Genomic DNA, 21493 nt, shown 5'->3' with positions numbered 1-21493 from the left:
GTCTTGGTAGCATTTTGTGCCGAATTGCATCTGAGCCACATTTTCATCATGCAGAAGTACACGACTCTATCTCATTTTTTAAAATAATATTTTGTCCTCTTTGCATTACACAGCTGAAACAAAAACAAGTCATGTAAATTGAAACAGACGAACCAGGCAAATGAACGGTTAAAAGTTCTGTTCACACAATCCTTTTGTCTGACCAGGAAAAGAATAAACTCTTTTTAATTTGCACTGCAACCATTGGGAGTTGGTGAGTGAGTGAATTTTTAAAGCAGGTGGGTAATACAATGATGATATATGAGTCATGGATAGCAGAGTTTGCATAAGTACAGTACTTGAATTCTTGTACCTCAAGTTTTGTGTATTTTTCCCCCTACTTCCCCTGTCTTCCTTGTGCATGGTACGTTTACCAGCAATCATTGGGAAATGAAAATAGACAGGCAGCTACCTCCAGCTTCCCACCTCCTCCCCCTCCCTTCACCGCAGAACAAACAAATAAAGCTGCTTTCTTTTTCTCAGCAGCGTATTTTAGCCCTGTCCTCTATTTTGGAATTGAGTTAGCAGACTTTTCTGAAGTTGCCAGTTAGTCTTTATGAAACTTTACTTTGCCTGGTGCACTTTTCAGCTGTTCTCTTTCCCCACTACCCAACCCTATCCTTTTCTACCCCCACCTCCCTCCTGAAAATAGTAGCTTTTGCTGAAATATTAGAACTGAAAGTTAGTTTGAGTCAAAGTCACTCAGCGATAATGTCCTCAAAAGCCGTAAGATGCATTTACCAAGAACTGTTGATGGTAATTGGGAGTAGAAACTTGGCATATTTCAATTCCCCTTGCTCGTCTTGCGTTCCTTAGTGCAAGCTTGTTTAACCCCTTCCACTCCACCCGTGCTGCGTTTCACTGTTGATCATTTAATGCTTGAACCAAACACAGATTTGTCTTTCTGAACAACCCCTAATCTTCTGACCTGGCAAACATTGCATCTAACCAATAGAATGACAAGTGTTTTGGAACTGGAATTTAATTGTAGTTTAAGTCTCAATTGCAGGAAGCTGGATTAAAGTTGTGCAAGTCTATTGGGGAAGCAGAGTTCGGACATGTGGTCTGCTTTAGATTAGATCAAATATTAACAGAGTTGAGCTATAACTGTTCACTAATGGACTGAAATAATTTATTCTGCACGGTTGCCTGTAGCAGTATCTAATTCAAGTAATGTAAACTGTATTTAATATATTTATTAAATTTTAGAAGTTTAGGATTATTTATACCTGGCTTGCTGTCCATTTGTGTCACAGCAAGAGAATGGAGTCTGAAATAAAGGCAGAGAATATTGGATATTTATGCCCTGTTGATCAGCGTTGGAGAAGACATGGAGTGTGAAAGATAATGGCCTAAAAATTGTGCAACAATCCTTTTTTCAGAAGGTAGCTGGATGACCAACAGTCCTGCACAGCAGGCAGGCTAGTCTTCTGGTAGCAGGTGCACCACAAGAAAATGTGTGTTTTATCTATGGCTGAAGTTGATGTGTATCTCCCCCGGGATCCTCTCCAGCACTGTTTCCCTACTAGGAGAATGGGTCAAGTGGATTGCTTGATGTGCCCATTAGTGAAGGTGGGTAACTTCCACCGAGCCCCTAATTCTTGAATCCCCAGCTTCCACCACTTCAGTTTGTGGGGAAAATGCTCCTTCTGACCAACCTTTCTTTCAAATTTCGATGAAATATAGTTCAATTATTTCAGATCTGCTCAGGAATTCAGTTGTATGTAAAGTACGTATCTGATTTTTGTTTTTACCCGTCATCTGCTGCATTAGCTAAGGCTTGAGTTTATATCCTCTTGCTTATGAAATTTCTCTTTAAATTAAAAACATTGCGAAAAATGTTATTTCATACTGTTCAAATTTCTGATATGTCACTCCTGGCATGACACCCATGAGTCTTAGATCATATCTACAGTGGCTTTTTGTCTCACTTTTATGTCCCTCTCTGCAAGAGACTCAGCTGACCATTCATACATGGTGACCTCCACTTGCACAAAACAAAATTAATCCTGCCCTGGCCCAATCTATTTTTTAACAGTGATCTCTCAATACTGATTAGACATGAGAGTCCTTAATATTAACTTTCTGATTCCTTATTCAGTCCTGATGAAGGGTCTCGACCCGAAACATCGATTGTTTATTTATTTCCATAGATACTGCCTGACTTGCTGAGTTCCTTCTGCATTTTCTGTGTGCTGCTGTGGATTTCATGCATCTCTTGTGTTTAACTTTCTCCTGGCTATCATTGGGTAAAACTTGCAATAATCTGTCCTGTGTGCTTTAATACTTCACGGGCTAGTGTCTTTACCCATTCAGTTATTACAAAATAAGTTTACAAAAGAATCTCATTTTTAAAAAATTTTGCAACATTTAAATTGATATGCAGTTCTAGTCCAAAGTTCATTGTTTGCACCACTGAATGTCTCTGACACTATATGCCACTTTAAATATGCAAAATGTAGGCATTCATTTAAATAGAATAACATTTATATTTATTTGCAAGTAATTAGCTGTACTCAAAAAAAAAATTGCATAATTAAAACCTCAGAAGGTGCCCTTGATAAAATTGTATACTTATACAGTCTACTATGGTCTGGTGTGTTTCGGTAAATTAAAAGTTGTACAGTTGTGCCATATTTTGGGTGAGATGTGTTTGTGGAGACCTATATACATGTTAGAAAACTGAATTGTCATTACTTGCACGATTCCTCTAAATCCATGCATAAAAGGCCCATGAAAGTAATAATTTAATCTATAGTTTAGGGTTACAGGCCCTTCCAGCTCAACAAGCCCACACCACCCAATTGCACCTGTCTACTATTAACCTACTAACCCGTATGACTCGGGAATGCAAGAGGAAACTCACGACAGTCTTGGGGAGAACGTATAAATCCCTTACAGAACCCCGGGTCGCTGGCACTGTAATAACGTTATGCTAACCACTACGCAACCGTGCTGCCCCTTCTGTGTGAGTACCTCAGAGGCCCATATATTCCAGCCAGCAACAGATACATCCAAAGTCAATCTAGAAGTTAGGGTCACACTGCACAGGATGCTGAAAGCAAAGAACAACCTATCCTTTCATTCTGATCTAATGAACAGCCATTACATCTTTTTATCCCATTACCTCATCTGCTTTGATCTGCACCGCCTATTCTCTGCGGATCTGACTGCAGATTGTGTTTCCCAAAGCACCATGGTTTATTATTGAAGGAAACTCTTGTACAGGGGTTCTGAATGGAGCCCTTAAAATGCTCAGTCCAAGCCAAACTGATGAAGGGTCTCAGTACAAAGTATCAATTATTTATTCCTCTCCCTGACCTGCTCAGTTCCTTAGCATTTTGTGTGCTACCCTGGATTTCCAGCATCAGCGAAATCTCTTGTGTGTAAAGCAATGGAAGACCTTGAGTTTAGTTTGCTATTAGGAGGTTAGTGGCAAGGTTCTGTTCCTGTGAACATGTCAATAATCTAAACAGTTTGCAAGTCAGAATTGCAGCCACAAATGAGTTCTCATGTGGCAGAAGATGCCTGCAGCAGCTGACAAATTTAACCTGCCAATTTCCCAAATGCTCATGCACATGTACAGCTGTTCATATGTCAGGTATTCATAACCTGCGGAGAACTTGTACTGCATATAGATATTAAAAGAGTTATTCATAACCAGAAATACTTTAAGTTTGCCCATCTGTGATAAGGAATTACTGCAGTTTAGATTATTTTAAGTAAGCATTTGTAATATTAATATAATCTTGGCTTATAAACATAGCCATTCTGCAAACATAGCATATTCAGTTTTCATGTGGTGTGCACTGCACTGCAAGTTAGTTAAAGCTTCACACCGTGTTACTGCACATTCAAGATTCTTTTTATTATATCTCCTATTGTGTACATACTAAGTTGAACAGAGCTGTTATAAAATGGATTTGACTGTAAGAAGGTGAATCCCCACCGTGAGCTTGTGTCATCATTTTAACCCAAATAACCCATAAATCTCAATAATACTTAACATTAGGTAGAACACAAAGCATCTCAAAGAGCAGATTGGCAGCTGTCAGAGCTGTGTTACCTGAAAGAAAAAGATACACTTAAATGGCATGAATTCTTTTCCCTTTCATACATTTGCAATATTACTATTGTTATTTATTCTTCATTTTAACACCCCTTGGCAGTGGTGTTGACACTATATACAAGTTAGTTTTCCTGGGTTTTTCCTGGGAAAGGGCTCAACCATCAGTCATATACAACAGGGAAGCTCGAGGGTGTCACCCACCATTTTCCTTTCTTTGAATTCACAAAACGGGTTTTCCAATTTGCTTTATTTAGCACTAGGGCCTCACTCAAACGCACCACTCTGTGCTTATGTACTTTGTTCACTTCAATGGCAAATACCACTAACTCAACTAAGCTGGCATTTGACAGTTTCATAATTATGAATAACTATCTCTGTTAGGTCCACTTTGCACAATTCCGCAGATATGTTGATATGAAATTTAATTTGAATGTTTTCTCACCAGAAGTATCGTATGCTGGTGCAACCTCAACCAAATCACAGCCGATTATTTTCATCCCCCGACACCCTTGGATAATTTCCAAAGCCTGTGAACACACAAGGAGCCTCTTTCCATTTCCACATTACATGCAAAATTTCATGAATGATCTGAGTAGCCAAGAAGTTTTCCTTTTAACCTGTAATTCTACCTTTTAAGACCGCTCTCTCAAATGTTTCACATATTTTGGTGGCCACGCAATTGGAAAGTTGGTTCGTTGGCTGTTTAGGTTGGAAGCAGTGTTGTTTAAACCATGGATACAGCAAGTAATTAGGAAATTAACAATGGTGTTCATTGTGAGGTGGAAGTTATTCTTTTATGTTAGATGCCGATGAGACTGCAGCTGGAGAACAGTGTTAGTCTCCTTATTCGAGGAAGAATGTTATTGCATTGGTGGCAGTTCAGAGATTGTTTTAGCACACTTAATATCTGAAGTGGGAGACGTTAGGACTAATGACGCTTGTATTTGCTGGAGTTTAGAAGACTGAAAGAACTTGATTTAAAAATAAGATCCTGAGAAGGCTTGATAGACGTGGAGTGGAAGTCAACAGGAGTCTAGAACCTGAGTGGGAGAGTCTAGAACTAGAGTTCACTGTTAAAATTATAACATCAAAATAATGGAGTTATTTTTTTCTCAGAGTCTTGAGTCCTTGGAACATTCCTCAGAAGGAAGCAGAGTCTTTGAATATGTTTTAAGGCAGAGATAGCTAGAGAATAAAATCAAGGTTACTGGAAGTGGTAATGTAGATAAGGATACAATCAGCCCTTTAAATGGTCGAGTAAGCCAGCGGGGGTGGGTGTTTGACTCCTGTTCTTAATTTTTCTGTAGAGTCGAGTGCTTCGGGTATCAAATAATCAATGAATGCATTCAGCACAATGGAAGGGCTTTCTTCAGATGAGATTTAATTCAGAACCCCATCTAGTGGTTATATAAAATATTCTGCAACATTACTTGAAGACAGATTCTTCTCCCGTAATCCCTGTGAGAACCAATACCAATGAAAAGGACCTAACACATTTACTAATCTGCCCGTGGGAGAAAAGGCAATCAAATTGACATTATCACCTTTAATCTGATTTTTCAAAAAACTTTTGTGAAAATGAATCTTTGAAAACTAATCTTCAAATTATCACTTTGGAAAAGCTCACTTGAACCCACTTGTCAAGCATGGTTCGTTCTACCGTGGAGTACTTGTTGTGCTTAGTTACCTGGCTTGGTTGAAGACCTGCAATCTCGGGAGTTCCCGTTCCAGGTGCAAAGGCCGGGTCCAGTCCGTCAATATCAAAACTGATGTACACAGGGCCATCTCCCATTTGCTGCCTCACCTCATCCATTAGTGGAGCAAGGGAACGTAGCCAACAGTCCTGTCCAGTAACCACACGGAAACCCTGGAAACAATAAATGCCCGGGGCAAAAGGACTGATAGATTTATTTTTCTTGAACAATTACAAACCATGGGTTTAAATGAACTGACTACATGTACTACATGATTTGTTTCAAACCTACTTTTCCTTCTGTTAACAACTTGGTTGTACCCCTCACTATAACAGTTTTGAATCTTACAACATTTTCCCTGTTCATGTACTTGATTAATATTTATGGACCCTTTTCTATGTGCTGCCTCCTTGCTCATGCTCTCTATTTGCATCTCTTTCTTCCATTCTACCATCATGTAATGAATTTGGTCCATACTTCTGTGAACAAAATAACATCTATGATTTTTTTCCCCTCTGCTGTTTACTTCATTTTGGTCATCTAGAAACCTCTGCTTTTTAATTTCACTACCCTGCTCCATCATGAGAATGTACCTAGACGAAACATTTCCACCCGAAGCTACTACCCCCCCCCCCCCCAGTTACAGTTTTGCTTGCCAAACTTTGATTCCAGTTTACAGGAACAAGATCTATTCACATGCCACTTTAATGGTCCCTAATTCAATTGCATAGTTTTAACTTGGTGTGTAATTTATTCCTTCCCATTGCTATTTTAACTTTCCTTGATTGTGATCACTGTTTCTTGGATGCTCCCCCACTGATGTTTGCTCCACTTGGTCTAATTGCAACACTATCTTATACCTTGGGCCACAAAACGTTCTCCTGAACAAATTTCAGAAACTCCTCCAACTTTTTACTCCCTGTGTTTTTGCTATCCTAATCTATAACAGAATAGTTAAAAATTCCAATTATTATGTCTTTAACGTTTTGCTGCCTGGTTACCACTTATCATCATGCACCAGCCATGTCACTGTGCTATACTCCTTAACTGATAAAACTTGCTATCTTTACTGTGAGAGAGGTAAATAGGGGTTGCTTTGTTATCAGTTAACAACCACATGGGGAAGTGCTCATCCACCCCTGAGAAGTCACACAATAGAAGCCAAGTCTGATCACTTCAGGTCTGCAAGAAATCAGGCTGTTTAGGTTTTTTTTTAAACTGTGTTCTTAATTATTTTGATGTCTTGAGTAAACGAAAATTGCTGTGGGACGAAACAGTCAGGCTGGGCCTTGAGAAATTACTCAATATGTGTAACAAGAGTTCCTTGCACAGATTCACAGAAGTACTGTTGGGCAGGGGCACCTGCACAAACTGAATGACAGCTGACCTCAGGAGGTGGTGCAGAGGAGATTCACCAGATTGATTCCAGAGATGAGGGGGTTAGATTGTGAGGAGAGATTGAGTCACCTGGGACTGTACTCCCTGAAATTCAGAAGAATGAGAGGAGATCTTGGAGAAACATATAAAATTATGAAAGGGATATATAAGATAGAGGCAGGAAAGTTGTTTCCACTGGTAGGTGGGACTAGAACTAGGGGACATAGCTTCAAGCTTTGCGAGAGTAGATTTAGGATGGAGATGAGGAGGAACTGCTTTTCCCAGAGAGTGGTGAATCTGTGGACTTTTCTGCCCAATGACGCAGTGGAGGCTACCTCAGTAAGACAAGGTTAGGTAGATTTTTTGCTTAGTAGGGGAATTGAGGGTTATGGGGAAAAGGCAGGAAGATGGAGATGGGTCCATGGCCAGATCAGCCATGATAGTGAATAGCTGAGCAGTCTCGATGGGCCAAATGGCCTACTCCTGCTCCTATTTCTATGTTTTAGGAGAAAATAAAGTCAAAGGAGATGAGTATGGAAAAATGAATAGAAACACTTCGAGTTCACCTGACCAACCAGATAGCCACGTTATAAGCACTATAAGGGGGAAAATATGTTACCTGTTCTCGGCCCCAAAGATAACCATCTGGTTCATAAGTTGAACCCCGGAGCCCGATCTGTACTACCCGTTTACAGTCAAGCAATCCCTCATCCACACAGCGCCTGAATGGCGTCCCATGGCATATCTTCTCTCCAAGCGAAATATCACCTGTGTCTGCATGTGCGTCAATATGAACCAGTCCTACTGGACCATATCTGATTTAAAGAAAACACAAAAGACCATCACGGACAGCAAGTAATGAGTGTTTAATTTCCCTCCTTCTCTACATATCCAGTTATTTCTTCTCTTACTTTTCAATATGTAAGGTTCCTTTTCATTGACCACAGCTCTGCCTTTAATACCATCATTCCAAATAAACTGATTCCTAAGCTCCGGAACCTGGGCCTCAGCACTCAGATCTGCAGCTGGATCTTCAACTTCCTCACAGACAGGACCCAGGCTGTAAAAATAGGGGACAAGCTCTCCTCTACAATCACTCTGAGCACCAGTGGCCCACAAGGCTGTGTACTCAGCCCCCTGCTGAACTCACTGTACACCCATGATTGTGTAGCCAAGTTTACATCGAACTCAATATATAAGTTTGCTGATGACACCACAATTGTAGGCCATATCTCGGATAATGATGAGTTTAGGTGCAGAGAGGAAATTAAGAACCTGGAGGCATGGTACGAAGACAATAACCTATCCCTCAACGTCAGCAAGAGGAAGGAATTAGTTGTTGACTTCAGAAGGAGTAGCGGACTGCATGACCCCATTTACATCGTGGTGCACAAGTGGAAAGGTCAAAAGCTTTAAGTTCCTCGGGGTCAATATCACAAATGACCTGTCTTGGTCCAACCAAGCAGAGTCCACTGCCAAGAAGGCCCACCAGCGCCTTTACTTCCTGAGAAAGCTAAAGAAATTTGGCTTGTCCCCTAAAACCCACACTAATTTTTATAGATGTACCATAGAAAGCATTCTTCTAGGGTGCATCACAACCTGGTATGGAAGTTGTCCTGTCCAAGACCAAAAGAAACTGCAGAAGATCGTGAACACAGCCCAGCACATCACACAAGTCAATCTTCCGTCCGTGGACTCACTTTACACCGCACGCTGTCGGAGCAGTGCTGCCAGGATAATCAAGGACACGACCCACCCGGCCAACACACTTTTCGTCCCTCTTCCCTCCAGGAGAAGGCTCAGGAGCTTGAAGACTCGTATGGCCAGATTTGGGAACAGCTTCTTTCCAACTGTGATAAGACTGCTGAAGGGATCCTGACCCGGATCTGGGCCGTACCCTCCAAATATCCGGACCTGGCTCTTGGTTTTTTTGCACTACCTTACTTTCCCTTTTCTATTTTCTATTTATGATTTATAATTTAAACATTTAATATTTACTATCGATTTGAACTCCGGGGAGCGTGAAGCGCAGAATCAAATATCACTGTGATGATTGTACGCTCTAGTATCAATTGTTTGGCGACAATAAAGTATAAAGTTATTTGAACAGTTGCCAAATATTTTTCAACTTTAGATTTTATACTATTTGTGGCAGGATTTTACCTGGTAAATTGCAGAGACAACCTTCCAGGAAAGAGGCAAGTTCACCATTAAGTCTGCGTTCAGTTAATTGACATAAATCTGTGAACCAGCTTGTGCAAAACTACTGCCCTGGTAGCGCATGATGGGAAATCAGAGTAGGATGCCGAACCCTGACAAATATTCATCAACCTCTCCTGGAACAACATAGGGAGTCAGCTGGCTATGATGTTCCTTTGGTAGAAAATGCAGTCTTGATTCATAATTAGTGACCATGGATAAAATACTGAAAGGGATAACAGCTGCAGAAAGAAACCTCAAAGTTTAACATATTCAAGGAAGGAGAGGAAAGAAAAAGGATCAGAGGAAAATATATTTCCTCTGCACGGGTGGTAATCAACTGGGAAAGTTTCAGGTAAAACAAAGGCCAGCGTACATTCCCCGGGCATGTACAAGGAGAAGCATATTTAATATCACCGGCATATGTGGAGAAATGTGTTAACTTTATGGCAGCAGTACAATGAAATACATGATAAATAAATATAGAGAAAAAAGACTGAGTTACATTATATATATATAATATTTTTTTAAATAGTTAAGTTAAAGTGATACTGTGCAGAAAACCCCCCAAAAAAGTAGTGAGGTAGTGTTCATGGATTCAATGTCCATTTAAAAATAAATACAGAATTTAGGATGTCCCATGCATTCCAATTACAATAATAAGCAGAAAAACTTACTTGTCTACCAATGCCTGTAGTATAGGGTATGTTATAGTGTGATCACCACCTAGGTCACATCAAACACATATAATTAGTGATTTCTAATATGCTCCATAACATGGATCAAAATTCTTTTTTGCCTTCCTATATTAAGTTTTTCTTCCTTCTCCCCAACTGACAGAAGGGACCATGCAGTATCATACCCATGGTGAGGGGTATACAGCCAGCAGATACAATCTTCTTAAAGGATTCCCTGATAATCTTGCAGCTCTTCTTCAGGTCATAAAGATTCACGTTGATGTCACCAATGTCAGCCACCATCAGGGATTCGAAAGGGGCTGCCTTAGTAGCACTGTTGTATGCTCTGACCATGGCTGACTCTGCTCGGATATGTCGAGGGCCAAACCTAAACAGAGAAGCAAAAAGAAAAGATGATTCTACTGTGATTTGCAAGTAATACCACTTACAATTTTCTTTATCAACTTAAAGCACTTAACATTTTGCTTGCAAATTTTCCTTTCAGCGGAGAGATATTATTGCCAAATACCACACTGAACAGGATACCTTTGACTGCTCACCCATGTTTTGGGCTTGACTGACATCCTGCATGATGGATTGTGTAGAATAGGAGATTAGCACTGAATAGAAGAACCAGTGCAATTTGATCATGGCAAGTGATCTGGCTAACCTGGCTAATCAGATGGGCAAGGCAGACTCCAGTACTCGCCATTTATGAATGAGAATGTAACCGGAGTAATTAGATTGAAACCTGAGGTTTTGGAGGTACAAATTCAGATACCAGAGTGACAAATAAATTTAAATTCAGTTAATCATATAAATTGGAATACAAAGTCAGTGCTAGAGATAGCAACCATGATTACTAGATTGTACTGAAACCATCTGTTGCATGAGTCATCTCTGGGAAAGAAAACATATCCTCTGTTTTTAGCCTGTCTTATATATACTCAGTGATGACTTTATTAGGTACATCCTGTTTCATCAAGTAGCCACTGTGTATGTTCATCGTCTCCTACTGTTGTAACCCATCCACTATAAGGTTCGATGTGTCGTGTGTTCAGAGGTGCTTTTCTGTGCACCACTATTGTAACACATGGTTATTTGAGTTACTGTTACCTTCCTATCAGCTTGAACCAGTCCGGCCATTCTCCTGTCATTAACAAGGTGTTTTCACTCACAGAACTGCTGCTCGCACCATTCTCTGCAAACGCTAGAGGCTGTTGTGTGTGAAAATCCCAGGAGATCAGCAGTTTTTGAGATACTCAAACCACCCCGTCCAGCACCACCAATCATTCTGTGGTCCAAGTCATTTAAATCACATTCCTTCCCCATTCTCATCCTTTGTCTGAACAGCAACTGAAATTCTTAACCATGTCTGCATGCTTTTATGCATTGAGTTGCTGCCACACAATGAAATGGAAGTCATTTTGTTGTACCAAACTACTCCAACAAAATATAACGGGAATAAAATTAGGTTAACCTTCAAGTACTGACAAGGTATCAGGCACAGACATTGGTGATAACAGGCTGGTAAACTATTGTTAAGAGAGTGTGATCCTTCATACTGACAATGGATCCAATGCGCTGTTAGGCTGTCATGCATAATACAAGCAGTGCTGAATGTCTCCCACTGCATGCAACATGTGCCTTCCTGCTGACAAATCAGTGCTCATGTTAATTCTGATACAGCAAGAAGAACACGGAATGGGTGAGTGAGTTGATTTCCAAGAGCGATGCAGTACCAACGCTACATTCTGAGAACTGAAGGACAAAGTTTCCAAAATGCACCTGTAGAAGCTGTGAAGGAAACAGGGAAACATCCTACTTATTGTTGCCCATCCAGCAGCCACATATAGCTGTCCATTTAGCATTGATCATCTTATAGCAACGAAATCCGGTCTTCATTCTGAGGCACCCTTCTTTGTAAAGTAGCTCTGCTACCATGCAGGATGGAAGAGATTGTCTGACAATGGTCAAACCAAAACCCTAGTCTTGGCTCATTTAGTCAGGTACAATGCAATCAAAGAACAGAAATAACATCTAACTTCATCTTTGCCTTGCATGTGAGTGAAAAAGACAAGGTGTTGTTAATGAGTGGTTGACCCATCTCATGATCCTCCTGAGGTCCAACCATCATTCAGACAATTTGATTAGTCTACATAAAGTAACAGGTTGCAATATATGCAACAAAGGAAAGGATCCCCAGAGCTACGATCACACTTGTAACCACATTATTTTAGAATCCACTCAAGGATGAAAACGTTATCAGTCCTGTCCACATAAAGCAGGTGAAATGTGATCTAGTTGCCCATATTCCTAAAAACCTTCTCTCTGTCATTTACTAACTTCTGTTTTGATGGATGTTACCAAGGCTATCCACTCTCAGTCTCGTTACAGTGTAAGCGTGGAGAAAAGATCTAAATGTTGGATGAGTGATTTAAACATCAAAGCAGCAGCATCAAGGTGCCCTGGCTAATTTACAGTGAATGAGAATCAATGGGAAAGCTTCTCTGATTGGAACTGTACCCACCACAAGGAGGTTTGCTTTGGGTGTTTATGGCCATTTATCTCAACCAGAGAGAAAGCCAGTGGGAAATGCATCAATAAGACATGTAAAATCTGCTTCTGCAGCTGTCAATGGGTCTGGGTGTTGAGGAGAGACTCCAAGAGAAAAAGAGCCAATAAACCTTGCTCCTTACCTCAAGATCCATCACAATCGTCTTCAATCCAGAGTCTACTGCACAGAGCAGGATGAACCATGCTCACAGAGAGGAGACGTTATAATCAGTAACCTTAAGGAAGAGGGCAAGTGGTTGTATGATAGATCTATAAATCTGATGCTGGCCTATACAATGAAAAGGCCCCAGACAGCACAACCTCCCTCAGACAGGTTTCAAACATTGGCAAACAGTCTCTGACCCTGAAGGAACTAATAATGTCTCATTCCTTTGAACCCTATTCGGCTCTGTGGGCCTAAATCAGCCCAGAACTGCTGGGAGTACACAGTGATAGCTGGCAGAATATTAGGATCCTTGAGGAAAGGAGGCATTATGTTCATATACAAGCAACTGGGGGTGGGGGGGAAGAGGACAGCAGAAATTGTTGACTCAGTTGGACCACACAATATTAGCTGTTCTTCATGCAAACCATAGGTAAATCTCATTGACCTTGAGCCAACGGGGTATTAATCAACATAAAATATAATCACGGGCCTCAGGGAGAAGGAGATGATGTATCTTATCATTCCCTGAACAGACTGCCAAAGCTATTTGCAAATTGGCTCAACACCAGAAATCTCAAACAAATGCCAAGACTCTGCTTCGCTGGTGAGATGGAGTTTCTCATCAGTTCTCACAGTTCTGGAGTCCTCATCCCACAGCACGAGGCAGCTGTGGTATGGATGAGATAGATAGCCACCTCCTTGTGAACCATCTGTAAAATAATGCAGAGGTCCTTGTCAATATTCATTATGAGACCGTATGTATTTTGGGCCGCTTCCCGGGATGTGAACTGAGGCAAACATCTACTAGAGGATCATAAACTTGGTAAAAGATGCTTGAAGATTGCTGGTTTTCCAGTGCAAGGAGTTATCTGCATGGAATGTTGGCAGCTGATACAAAGTACAGGAGTACATGCTGAGGGGGACACGCATCCTTGGCACAGCCATTGTAGAAGGTGCTGCACAGTCTAGGGTCCTCTTGCCATCAGACACTGTAATGATCTCACTGATAGAATGATTGGGAGCACAAGATGGATTCAGGACCCCAAGCACTCCTTCCAGGTGAGGCAACACTTCACCTACAAATCTGTTGGGGTTGTCTATTGCATCCAGTGCTCCCGATTTGTGAGACCCAATGTAAACTTGGTGACCGCTTTGTCGAGCATCTCTGTTCCATCTGTAAAAGTGGTATTTCCAACTGGCCAACATTTTAACTCATATCACCCGTCCTGTTCTGACATGTCAGCTCATGGCTCCTCTTCTGCCATGATGAGGCCACTCTCAGGGTGGAGGAGCAACACCTCATAAGCCATATTGGTAGCTTCTAACCTGATGGCATGAATGTTGATTTCTGCTGCTAACTATCTTTTCTTTAGTTCCCCCACCCTTGGTCCTATTTCTAATTCTAGCCTCTTCCTTCTTCCCCTTGCCTGCCTATCACTCCCCACCCCTCCACCACCACCCCAGAGCCCTTTCTCCCACTGTCCATTCTCCTATCAGATTCTTTCTCCAGTCCTTTGTCCACAACACCGGTGCCAAGCTGTATGGGACCCAATGCCCTTCTCTTGGACAACATCGGTGTTGTGGAGAGGGGAGTCTTGTAGCATGGGCAACTGTTGGTCTTCCATACAACCTTGCCCAGGCCCGCACCCTGGAGAGTGAAGACTTTCCAGGCGCAGATCCATGGTCTCGCAAGACTAACGGATGCCTTTATTTATTTATGTCTTTTCTACTTCTCACCTCCCAGCTTCTTACTTCAAGCCCCCTCCCCAATCCCCACCAGCCTGGCTTCACCTATCACATTCTTGGTTGTCCCTGTTCTCCTTCCCCATCTTTTTTTATTCTGGTATCTTCCCCCTTCCTTTCCGGTCCTAATGAAGGGTCTCAGCCTGAAACGTCAACTGTTTATTCATTTCCACAAATGCTGAGTTCCTCCAGCATTTTATGTGTGTTCTGTACCTCCAGCATCTCAGAATCTCTTATGTTTATGACAAGTGGATGTCAAGTTGACATAATGCAGATATTGTTAGTGGATACCCTGATATACATGGTACAGTGAATTAGAACATTACAATGTTCTGCACTGCTTAATTTTATATTTAGTGCAGAAGTAGAAGTTGTTAAGAATATTCTTAAAGACACTCCTAAGTCTAAACATCAAGGTTACAGTGGGCTGTCTGTTCATGTTTGCACAAGGTTCTATTCCACCACAACTTCTCAAATGTAGCAAGATGTAGTTTAGGGCCAATAAATGCAACATTTGTCTCATTAACGACCATGTCTCAAGGATGAAGAAAATGGAACTAGAGTTAGGCACATAGGTGCAATTGTTATGCTTATGGTGGAACTTGAGTGATATGGATTGTTAAAAGCAGAGATTTAGAGAGAAATCATAATATATTCATATCTGCACTGACACAGTTCCATCAGACAGGAGCTGGATTAGGCCATACATCCTATTCAGTCTGCTCGGCTGTTCAATCATGGCTTCTTTATTCTTTTCCTCTCAAACTTATTCTCCTGCCTTCTCCCTGTAACCTTCGACACCCTTACTCATAAAGAATCTACCAACTTTCTCTTTAAATGTACCCAATGACTTGGTCTCCGCAGCTGCATATGACAATGAATTTCACAGATTCACTACTCTCTGGCTAAAGAAATTCCTTCTCAAACCTGATCTAAAGGGATATCCCTTTATTCTGAGACTCTGCCCTATGGTTCCAGACTCTCCCACTACTGGAAACATCTCTCCATGTCCACGCCATCCAGGTTTTTCAATTTTCAGCAGATTTCAATGAGGTTCCCCATATCCTTCTAAACTCCAGTGAGTACAGGCCCTTCAAACACTCTTCTGATGTTAACCCTTATATACCTGGGATCCTTCTTGTTAACCTCCTCTGGATCCTCTCTAACACCAGCACATCCTTTCTTAGATATCCTTCCTTAGATTCTTGATTGGTCATGGGATGAAGGGATATGGGGAGAAGGCTGGAGATTGGAGCTGAGAGGAAAATTGGATCAGCCATGATGACATGGCAGAGCAGACTCGATGGGCCAAATGGCCTAATTCTGCTCCTATATCTTATGGTCTCATGGATGAATAAATTACTGCTTTATATACTGCCGTTTGATAGTAATCATTCAAATACCTTTAAATTAATTTGTCATGTTCTTGCTATCTGTCTGTAAGCTTAATTCTTTTCTGTGGTGTAGGTGTGATAATGGTGTGGCAGTGTATCAGGGAGTCCAGCAATCAAACACCTCTTTAATTAGATTGCAGGATTGTGAAACCTGTCATACTTGAGCTCATTCTGTCCTATTGTCATTTTATATGTCCCCAGGAAAAAGAATCTCAGGGTTGTATGTGGTGACATATATGTACTCTGACAATAAATTTTGCTTTGAACTTTGAATATGAATTAGTATTTTAATGAAGCTTTAGTGAACTCCTTGGGGTGCTTTACTACCTTAAAAGTGCAATTCAAGTACAAATTGTCATTGTTGTTGAGAGATTGTTTGCAAGTAATAGTTACGTCATCAAAGGATGTGGTCAAACTACCATTTATCACCTTTGAACTGAGCTGAACTGAGGTTGTATATTTCAGCTGGTGGTTAAGAATCAATTATGTGCGTGGAGTGACAACGGGCAGACGGACTAAAGGTGTCAGAATTCTTACCCCAAACTAAATGGGCTTTTAAACAATTCAGTCCTTTCATAGCTGGCATTAACTCTTCAATTACAACTTTTGTCATTGGCTGTGTTCATTTTCCCCAGCAGCTGTACTGGCATTCTAACTTACGATCCTCGACTGGAAGACGTACCATGATTTACGCGTACTCGTTACGCATCCGTGCCCATGGGCTCATCCGTGGCCCTAATCTTTCTGATGTTGGTTTAGTTTCCCACCTCTGTCTTTCACCTCCTACAGCTCAGCGTAAACTCCAGGATCGTTCGGACTTTAAACATTGGCAACTTTTGGAACCCAGCTCTAAATAACGTCTACGTTGCTCCACCATTCCAAATTCTATTCTCACATTTTTCGCACTTTCCACTCTTCTGGAGCACCAGTTTATGTTCAGTTGCTATTACAATCTGCTACAGCTGTGCCTTTTGATTATTACTCACTTTTCTGTTGGCACGGGTCCCTTTTGCGCCACTCCGTGTTTCCAAATTAGGGGCAGATAAATTACAACTGATTTCCTTCATTTTCCTTACCTGGCACCAGGCCGATTCGAGGTGCCAATATCCAAAGGCACTCCGAGAAAGGCAGCATCCAAGCCTTGCGAGGAATCCTGCACTGGAAGCCGCATCATGGAACAAACTCCGACGGGACGAGCCACTTCCGCGGCACTCTTGGGTATATTCAGCCTTAGCGAGGAGAGATTCCGGTTGGACACTAGGCGCAGCAGCCACGGGCGACCCCGCAGCACAGAAGGGACACGACGAAAGAGAAACCCCTCCATACTTACTGAGCCTTCTGACTTTTGACCGGCGCATGACAGTCCAGTACTGTACATTACCGCCGCCAACTGGACTAGACTGTGGTGTAGAGTTGGGAAATAAAACCCCTACTAGTTTTCATCTGCGAAGATGTTGCGCCAATATAATCCCTCCCTTTCTTGTGTTACCTCTTCTCCCATCAATCCAACAGATTTATGCATTCTGCAAAGGAGTCTCCCCTTATGCTCATTATTCCACAGGTCTTGTCATGACCCCCTAATTCTTGGCCCCACCAACCCCATAGCTTTTGATTTGCTAAGAGGGAGGTCGAACCTTTACCAGCTTCCTTTTTTGACCAAAATATCAACCCGATCATTTCCCTCAATGTGCATGGGCCCATAAGAAAATTACATGTAAACCAATACTTTGAATATGAAATAAAGTTTGAAGAGCTTCCAGGAGTAATTCTAACCTACTAGAATTACCTGTTTTAAGACTAATCAAACGTGAAAAAGAATCTGAAAGAATTACAGCCTTACAAGGACAAATTTCCTCCACCCACTGCAAGCCCAAAATGATGGCAAGGTGGTAAATGGTAAGTACTGTAAGAGATTTCTTTATTGTTGCTTGTAATTCAGGCACATCAGCATTTCCAATTAAATTATCTTTTGATCCACCAGTAAAAATGATTAACATATCACAATAATTTCCCTTAACATGTTGATGAACCAACAGACTCGGGCATATTAGGATCTTTGGACTTCATTAAATCATACAAACTAAAATCAACTAAAGTCATGGGGGTGGGGAGGAGACAACAAGGTGGGGTCACCGAAAAAGCTACTGTGGGAGATATTGCAGAATCCAGCAAAACCATATTCCTAGCGTGTTAAGAACCCAGTAACCCACTGAGCAAAGAGTGATTATCTCAGAGGTTTTAGACAGGAACATTGACGCCCCCCCCCGCCCCCAAGACTCTGACCGAACGAGGCGAGGTCAACTCGTAGCTTTGAAACCACCCTTCTGCAGTTTGTCGTCACAGCGCATTTCAATAATGTTTTGGAGCCCTCAAACTGCCATTTACGTTTCAGCCTGAGAAGCCCACCCTGGACAAAGGTCACTTGAGAGCCAATTGCAGGAGCCTGTTTGAATTGCCCACCTCTTTTTCCACATTCTCCACAGCAGCTCGGGACAGGAGCGCGATCTGTCACGGGCTGTAGTGACAGACCGATTTATGGTAACACATGCTCACTCAGCATTTCTCGTAAAGCACCCACTGGCAAACAGCTTAATGCAAAGTCGTCGTTTTCGTGCTTGCAGCTCTGTTGCACATTCCGTACTAAACAACAAGGTCCGAAGGCCACATTTTTTCAATGTGATCAGCTGTTCTCTGATTCCTTTGGCTAAAGTCGACTGACTCTAGGGTGATCTCAGTAAATAGGTAACGCTTCTTCCCCCAGTAGTTCAATCGAATCCTGATATCGCAAATAGATACTATAATTCTATATTTGGAACCACCATGGAACAGCCTTCCATCAACAACCTACCCATCTCACCCTGAGCTAATCTGATTATTTTTATTTTTTTGAACTTGATGAACCCCCGTAACTTCCTTCTAGAACTTTCATGATGTCTTTTGGGAGATAAGCCATGATATGTTTATTCAAATCATCCGTGGTTCCGTCACCACATTCTACAGAGGTTGTATTGAGAGCATACTGAGGAGCTGCATCACGGCCTGGTTTGGAAATTGCACCATCTCGGATCGCAAGACCCTGCAGGGGATAGTGAGGTCAGCTGAGAAGATCATCGAGGTCTCTCTTCCCGCTATCACAGACATTTACACCACACGCTGCATCCGCAAAGCAAACAGCATTACGAAGGACTCCACGCACCCCTCATATAAACTCTTCTCCCTCCTGCCATCTGGAAAAAGGCACCGAAGTATTCGGGCTCTCACGCCCAGACTATGTAACAGTTTCTTCCCCCAAGCCATCAGACTCCTCAATACCCAGAGCCTGGATTGACACCAACCTACTGCCCTCTACTGTGCCTATTGTCTTGTTTATTATTTATTATTATTTATTGTAGTGCCTGCACTGTTTTGTGCACTTTATGCAGTCCTGGGTAGGTCTGTAGTCTAGTGTAGTTTTGTGTTGTTTTACGTAGTTCAGTGTAGTTTTTGTATTGTTCATGTAGCACCATGGTCCTGAAAAACGTTGTCTTATTTTTACTGTGTACTGTACCAGCAGTTATGGTCAAAATGACAATAAAAAGTGACCTTACTTGACTTAGCAGTTTTTTTTACCCCAATGCTACTGTACAGACCACCATCAATTTTGTCAACATTTTAGATATTGCTTGTTGGGTTTGATCGAGAGCAAATACAGTTTCATGTGTTAACTTTCCCAATGCTGATGTCATGTTAATCAGATTCTGTGTTGCTTTACCCGTTCCATAGGCAAATGTTACCTTCCCCAGGGACAACACTAATGAGTCATTGGGGTGAAGTCACACACCATCGTACTGTCTGTAACCCAGCTTTTCCCACTTTACCCTTTCAGCCAACGGAGCAATAGATTGGTATGCTCCTGTATCCTCCACAGTAGGAGGTGTCATCAGGGACGCTTCTTTCTGGCACAACGAGGGTGGGCCTTGTTGCTGCCTCTTTTGCAGTGTAATCTTCTGCTTTTTTGCTCTTTACAGCCCTCATCCATTTGACCAGTATGCGCTGCGCATGGTTTTCCATGTCGTTACATAAAGCTGGACCGTCAACAAAGAACATTAAATCGGCATTAACGATAGGATTATCAGTAAGGTCCACGTGAGGCTATTACTTTTTGAGTAACAGTTTCACAGCAGTGTGGATCACCGTCTTCCTCCGGAGGGAGAGGAGTTGCAGAGCAAGTAATTCTAATTTATTAAACTCGATTTCGTGAGTTCACCTAAGGGGAGTCGGGTGTTACACTGAACAGCAAGGCAAGAGACTGCCACTGCTGGGAGACAATCCAATAAACCTTATGCTGTTGGGTCTGAGCACTGAAATAAACAACCGGCCTTTGTTCTGTGATTCTGAGTCAAAATGATTTGAACAAACTACTCATGGCAAACAAAAGGTGAAGCTTGGATTTGGGAGGCCCAAAAATGAGGCAAATATAATTGCTTGTTTTCAAACGCTTCCTCAGGTTCCGGAGCTGGTTGATTGGGAAGAGGCCTGAAAATAACAGCATCGTCTAAAATCCGCTGCCTACAATACCCAGTCATCCCCAGGAAATACAAATGTTTGTACTTCATTTCCCTAAGAGTAGTTGAGTGTGTGACTTTAACGATTGCTTTAATCTGGAGTCTGAATCAATGACCTTGCATCCTGCAATAAGCATACATATAAGCAACTTTTGGTTGTACAAACTATAGTTTCTGCTTTGATACTTTATTGCCTTTCTTAGCTAGTTCATGTAAAAGGTAGAGGGAGTCCTGCTCAAAGCCTCCCTTGCTTGAGGTCGATAGGAGTCCATCCATGTACTGTATTAGATTAGAACTGCCCCCCCCCCCACCCAGGGACTCCTTAGCCTCTTCCATTTGCAGTTTACAAGACAAAACACTGATTGCATCAAAACTATTTTCCAAGGAACCTCAAACTCAAAATCAATATGCTAAAGGTCTCAGGAAACATTTTTATATTCTATAAAAGAAAGCAGTCTTATTAGCAAAGCAGCTTTTAGAATTGCTCTCAAAATTATTAGAATCTTTCCAAAATTGTTAACTTCAAAGTCACAATTTAATTATCTTCCAAACAGCAATTTCCCTCAATGCCCATTTCTTTCAGAAATGTGGACATCTCATATCCGAAATACAGATGCACAAACTTCTGCCTCAACTCATATTACACCTGGCCAGTATGAAATCTGAGTTTCTTTTTCCATGAATAAAGAAACACAGACTAAAAAAAATACGCAGCCAAGACTGTTGTTTCTTGCAAGTAACTTCAAAACTTAAAATACACAGTTAATTCCCATTGTGAAAAGCTTTCATACATTTTTCAAAGGACCAAGGAAGAGAGAAACGAAGTGCACACATTAACACATTGCTGCAACCTCTTAATGGCACAGTCTCTTATAACAGCACATCTCTCTTCCTGTCCCCCCCCTCCTTTCTTCCTTTTATCTCTCTAGTGGCCATACTTTACATGGAAAACCATTCACACTTTTCAGAAAATCTCAGAAAATCTCTTGTTCCTCAAGGTTAAACCATTGCCATAATATTCAGTTACAAATCTAC

At 41.6% G+C, this 21493-nt stretch overlaps 1 protein-coding gene across 1 annotated transcript; it reads right to left on the bottom strand.

The window, feature by feature from the left end:
* Position 1: 1 nt before the first annotated feature.
* Positions 2–17299, bottom strand: agmat (agmatine ureohydrolase (agmatinase)). The gene is made up of 7 exons (XM_063033425.1): positions 16991–17299; positions 10241–10443; positions 10056–10104; positions 7799–7994; positions 5796–5975; positions 4551–4635; positions 2–4105 (listed from the first exon to the last, which is right to left on the bottom strand). The coding sequence occupies exons 1-7, from the start codon at positions 17290–17292 to the stop codon at positions 4032–4034; spliced, it is 1089 nt and encodes a 362-aa protein (XP_062889495.1). The 5' UTR covers positions 17293–17299; the 3' UTR covers positions 2–4031.
* Between the last annotated feature and the right edge of the window lie 4194 nt (positions 17300–21493).

Source organism: Mobula hypostoma, chromosome 25, assembly GCF_963921235.1.
Source record: "Mobula hypostoma chromosome 25, sMobHyp1.1, whole genome shotgun sequence".
NCBI lineage: Eukaryota > Metazoa > Chordata > Chondrichthyes > Myliobatiformes > Myliobatidae > Mobula > Mobula hypostoma.
This window is presented reverse-complemented; position numbering and strand designations above follow the sequence as displayed.

Bases quoted from the DNA above. Each gene is read 5' to 3' on its own strand.
- agmat (XM_063033425.1), bottom strand. From the start codon at position 17,292: ATGTACAGTACTGGACTGTCATGCGCCGGTCAAAAGTCAGAAGGCTCA. The intron at 10,105-10,240 runs GTATGATACTGC...GATGTGACCTAG, and splicing joins CTGTATACCCCTCACCATGG to GTGGTGATCACACTATAACA. The intron at 4,636-5,795 runs GTAACTAAGCAC...GTGTGTTCACAG, and splicing joins CAGGTCTTCAACCAAGCCAG to GCTTTGGAAATTATCCAAGG.